At 40.6% G+C, this 5,958-nt stretch overlaps 1 protein-coding gene across 1 annotated transcript; it reads right to left on the reverse strand.

The window, feature by feature from the left end:
* Positions 1–1,463: 1,463 nt before the first annotated feature.
* Positions 1,464–2,334, reverse strand: LOC149833006 (ethylene-responsive transcription factor ERF027-like). The gene has a single exon (XM_090012676.1). The coding sequence runs from the start codon at positions 2,304–2,306 to the stop codon at positions 1,695–1,697; it is 612 nt and encodes a 203-aa protein (XP_089868802.1). The 5' UTR covers positions 2,307–2,334; the 3' UTR covers positions 1,464–1,694.
* Between the last annotated feature and the right edge of the window lie 3,624 nt (positions 2,335–5,958).

Raw genomic sequence — 5,958 nt, forward strand, 5'->3', positions numbered from 1 at the left:
ATGGCATCTACCGGTACGTGCTTATTTTGTATTCTGGTTTCAATTTTTATGAATATGCCAACAAAAAACTCATTTGTTGATTCTATTTCGCAAGACATTTCTTGTTTTCGTTTTCGTCTTCCTTTCTGGCAACCTTGGATAAAACCCTTTAAATTCTCTCTTTGCACACCGAAGAGTATACCCATCTTTGACATTGTGGCAAGGGACGCCCCACCATGAGTTTCAAACTTGTGGCTTCCCGACGCTGACAAATCACACCTGGGCTATACAATCAATTGTTTATGATTATGTTATGCTAATGCGAATTTAATTGGAAGAGATGGACAGAAACAACAGAGAAGAATTACAATCAAGAAATTTTGTTCAAGCCATTCCACTCAAATGTTTCAGGCCCCCTTTTTTTCTTTTGGTATTTTAGTTTTGGGGGTTAATGTCAGCTACACCTCATAATTTTCCTCGTTATTTTTTTTTTATCAAATTTTATTGCATAAAAGCAAACTTTCTTAGTTTGAGCAAACAAAACCCTCTAATTTGGGGTGCTCATGAATTATAATAGTATAATGCCTACACATAAAGAGGATACCAACCCACCCAAGATGTCCAGCACAATGTTATCAGTATCGGTGTCCGATACGCATCTTATTGGCAGAAAATCAATACGTCTTTACCCCTTAATTGGCTATTACTTAAAATTATTATTTTTTATTATTGTTTTAATAGTTTGAACATATGTCATGTTATGGTTAACACACAATAATTTTTTATTATTTTTTGGGACGATAGAGAACGATTCACTTGAGTCTCCGTATCGTCCGAATACAGCTGAATCTATGGCCAAACGATTCAGGGCCCATACTGACAACATTCCAACATGTATTTTAGAATCTAATTCAGATCTTTCTTCCTTGGGAATGTGAGAGATTTACATGACACCTAGTAAGGAAGGATTTCATATTTTAATTGATCATCTAGATTCTTTGTGAAACGAAGTATCCAAAGTTGGAAGGAAAACTCAATTTGGAGGATTAGATATGCCTAATTAATGTAGAGGATAGAAATCCTCCTTGCTCGGCTAAAGAGGATGTGACAGCTAATGTTGAAATCCATTCCAACAAAATCGGTGCAGTGAAGAAAGGTTTCCTATCTCCCGCCACTAAAAATGTTGGTCGTCCAAGGAAATTCAGAACCAAAGAGAGTTTAATGGGGAAACTTGGAATGGGTTTTGGATCTCTTGATCTTAGATCTAGAGCCATTAATAAAAATCAAGGTCCAGTGTGAGAGTACTATTGGATTTGGATCTTGGATTTTTATTTTTGGTGTTGAAAATTAATTATGCCTTGTATTATATGGATTAGCTTCCTTTTAGAAGATCACTGCAAAATTATTTTTCTGATCAACGAACTGGTAGGGGGTCTAAGTAACCCCGGCTTGCCCATCACAAAAAAAAAAAAATTTAATGCAGATTATTGTTTATACTGATTCGGAAAGTATAGCTGCTCAACTCTTACCTCATATGACATGGTTACACATTGTGCTACCCTGATGATCATTATTATTACTCGCACTATCATTATATTACTGTAATGATTATCCAAAGTAAGCAAAAAGCCCACACGATCTCGTCTCCAGAATGCCGTATTCCTAAGTCCAATAATTACCCCCTTTCTCTTTAGTAATAGGGGGAGAGAAGGAAGTCACAGGAAGCTCCATAGAGTCTCATCGCTGGAATTCTCCGGCGGGTTTTCCGGCAAGATCGAGCTTATTCTCGGCGGGGACAGTAGCATCCCCTCGGCCATGTCCACCAGCAGATTCGGCATGTCAAACAGCAGCTCCTCGTCGATAAATTCTTCTGTTTCTGGCATCGACCGGGCGCATTCCTGCAACTGTGAACTGGATGCCTCCATGTATGGCGACTGCAATGAAGCCGGACCACCCTCTGACCGGAACCTCAGTGCAGCTTCCATGGCTGCCGCCTGGACGTCGGCCCGCGACGTCGATGCCGGAACCGGGAATGTTTCAGTTGCGTCCTTGAAATTAAGCTCAGCAGCTTTGCCTTTGAGAGCGAGGGAGGCAACGTCGTGGGCCGCGGCTGCCATCTCCGGCGACGGGAACGTGCCGAGCCAAATGCGTGTCCCCTTGCCGGGCTCTCGGATTTCTGACACCCATTTGCCGCTGCGACACCGGACACCGCGGTACAGAGGGCGCCTTCGGGGCCCCCGTAGCGGTTTCCCCTGTGGCTGGTCACTAGCCGATGGGCTGCCGTACGTGCGAGGATCTTGTGACACGTTCTGGTAGGGGTTGGACATGTGAGGATGGGGGTGATCAACGATGATGGGTCTTGGGTGGGGTGGGGTGGGGTGGGAGGGAGGGAGAAGAAGTGGGAGCAAGACCGCGGGGTAACCGTGGATAGGTGAGTGAGACAGGTGAGAACCAACACCCGTCGACCACGAAGACATTTTTTTAATATTTATACGGATAAGAAACCACCTGAGGATCAGAGACCCAGCTGCCTACCTTACTCACGCTGTCCTCAGCTCATAAAACTCCGTGAGCTTACCACATAAAACACGTTTTATGTGTTCATCCATTTGTAGCTGTCCACTCGCTCTCTGTATCAGCTATGGTTGCAGCTTGGTACGCGAGTTATTTGAGAGAGAGAGAGAGAGAGAGGTGGCTCTGTGTTCGGGGGCAAAACACTTTCACCAATGCGACGAAATCAGACCCGAGTACTTTACAAAGTACTTTAGCCACACAAAACACATGTTCTGTGTTTTACACAGAAAATCATTTCACCTACGGTGATTTTAGCATTTTTGGTGTTTTGTGTAGTAGGACTAAGGTTACCGGAAGTGCTATAGGGCATGGAGAAGTGCACTTTTCCAAAGCCCATTTCGGAAGGCGGGGATTCCAAAATGCGTTGAGAAGCCCCAAAAAAATTGGGAAGCGCACTTTTCGTTTAGGGGAAGCGACTTAGGAAGCGAGAGAAAGCAAAAAAAGAGAAAAAAATAAATAAATAAAATTGAAAACACAAAAAAAAAGGAAAGCTGGAGGGTGGTGAACCGATCAACGGAGAGGAAGAATGTGCACGTTGACCTCGCTTTTAAATCATCTTGTGCTTCATGCTTCTTAAAAATTTTAAAGTGCTTTGCTTTCCGCTTTCGCTTAGCGAATCGCTTCCCGCTTTTGCTTCTCCAACTGACAACTCTCGGTCGGACTACTTTGTAAAATACTAGACCCAGTCACCTAACCACGCCAGACAGTATTATTTTCTGATTGTCTTAGAAAAATTCTCACACACGCGGCACTTCCATGATTTTCTAGTTGTTAGTTGTTTCTCAAAAATTGACATTGTGGGCTTGTTTATTCATTGTTTTCAGTGTTATCTGTGCTAATGATGAAGTTTTTTTGTATATATGTGCAGCTGCACTGGGGAAGGAGATGAGTTGCTTGCGGCTTGGCTTATGTTCAGCTCGTAAGAGGTTGCTCAAACTCGTTAAAACGATATGTTCAGTAATTAAGCCAACAGATAATACATGTTAAGTAGTAATTAATATATTTTTAGATGCATTTTAGCTTGAATAGTTTAATGTGGATCAAATGGATGGAGTGGTTAACTTGCAAGAGCTTTTTGCTTGTATCTAGCATTGAAGTAATGTATTTTTTTTATAAACTAGCCAACTCAAAGCAATGAATCTGCAATTCAAATCCTATTACTTTCTACTTGAAATTAATTATGTTTTCCTTCTTTCTTTCTTGTTTTTTTTGTAAGCCTGCCTGCCTGAGCTCAGGTCATTTGGCTTGGTCTCACTGCGAGAAAAGCTTGAATACCTTAAGTTTGACAGGTTATTAGACTCATTTACCAGGCCTAGCTAGCTACAACAAGATTAGGGTCAGAACTGTCTTGGGGGGTTTAGTATTCCACATGGAGGGTGGATCAAGTGCAATGTAATTCTACAACAAAAAGTGGCGTTCCACTTGGTCGTGCAACGAAACAAGATACAGTCAGCCCTAATGTCATTCAAAAAGCTCTCAAGTGCTATTAGTAGCAAAAGAGAACCAAGTTCCCCTTGCCTACCACAGTGCACCTCAACTTCTGTCTGGCCTCAAGGCATACACGCTCATGAGTCATGAGTTTCGAACGCGTAATGTTCCTTTAACTTGTTGACATTCACGAGAGGATGAGTGAAGCTCCTCTGATGGGCCCTTTAATTTTTGGCTAGGTATGCAAATGTGTCTGATTGGAGATGGAGGTTTTGCAATTTTTGGTTGTTTCTGATCTTATTCCTATTCGAATTCTCTCATGTATTTTAGCTGTTCTGGATCCCCAAAACGTTTGCATCTCTATGTTTGGCTCATATAGAAGAGAACGAATATTAGAGGCGCTATAATATAGTGACAAATTGTATGATAAGATGGAAAGAGACCTGCTGAATATTTTACATTTTTGAAGCCAAAGCTTAAATTGTTACAGCTACAGCACTCTCCTGGGATTGCTGGTTAGGTGAACCACAGGATGCTACGGCTGCCAACCATCTGACGAAGCAACCGTACGTGGTTGGGTCCATCACCAATTCCATTATATACTGGTGAAGGCAGCAACGCTGAAGCTTTCATTAATTCACATATGGTGCTTTGATGATGAACAATGATGCAACCCTCACGCCGACATGCTGATGAAGACATATAGCACATACTATACCACCTATTTATTAGCCTTTTTCTTCTACATTGAATGCAGATATTCCAGCTGTTGCCGCGTCCGACAGATGTGAAAGGGCTGCGCTGGAGATTGTCGTTGGACTTGGAAGGGACCCGCATGCTTTTGCAACCTCTACCGCTGTTGAATGATCGTCTTCCTCGGTATCTATGTTGGCATTTCCGTATCATCATCTCATTTAGGATGCCTGGCCATCGGCAGCCGTTCGGTAGGTGTGGGGGATGCATTGGCAACAGTAGAAAAGCGTGAACTCTGGTTTAAGATTGGGAGAATGGCGGTCTTGCTCAAAGTCGAACCGTTGCCAATACATAGCTATTAGGAGTTTTTTTTTTTTTTAAATGATAGTATTGTACGGAGAAAATGACTGTGTTTCCTAAAACGCCTCACAATTTATCAAATCCATCTAATGGACAATATCAAGTTCCTAAATTTTTTTTTGTCACTTTTATCCCTCAAAGGTGCAAATTTTCGATTTCCGCACATCATGACTTTAAAATAATACACCCACGAAACTCATCAACAAAATCACATATGAAGTTGTGAAATTCCAAAAAAGAATGCAAAAATCCAAAAAAAATTGTGAAATTAATCATGAGTTTCGTGTGAAAACCTACGAAAATCATAAAATTTGCAAAAGTATGATACTTGTGAAATTATTGACAAGTATCGCACAAAAATTGCAAAATTCTAAAATATTTGCAAAGTTACTTTTTCTTGCAAAATTTAGTCTCATATAAATGACATTTCATCTTGCAACCCCTTTTTTCATCCAGATGCCCTATTTTCATAACACCTAGCATTCTTATGGTCCCCAATTCTTTTGATAATCTTTTGCCGACATTCAGACGAATATTTCAGTGGGCAACGACTGTGCAAAATTCCCTCATCGACGGTGGTTCATCGACAACGATTCACCGATAGTGAAGAATCTCAAATTTTAGTGAATCTCCTTTGAATATTTTGGTAAAACCATCAATAACGACTTTATCATCATCCCTTAACCGAGTTTTTTTTGGTAAGGTTACCGACGACTAGATTTTTTGGTAAATAGTTTTTTATTGTTGTTTTTTGGTAAAAACATATATATTTTTTAAATTGGTTATACGTATCAGTTACCTCCCTCAGTTTGTTTTTGCATGTATATTATCTTGTTTAATTGATTATTGTTAGGGTTTTTTGGTGTGTAAAACATTGCATGTTAGTTTCCTCAATTCTTTTGTTTTTTTTTCATGTATATTATC

This window comes from Nuphar pumila, chromosome 7 (assembly GCF_984573655.1).
Source record: "Nuphar pumila chromosome 7, dmNupPumi1.hap1.1, whole genome shotgun sequence".
Taxonomy (NCBI): Eukaryota; Viridiplantae; Streptophyta; class Magnoliopsida; order Nymphaeales; family Nymphaeaceae; genus Nuphar; species Nuphar pumila.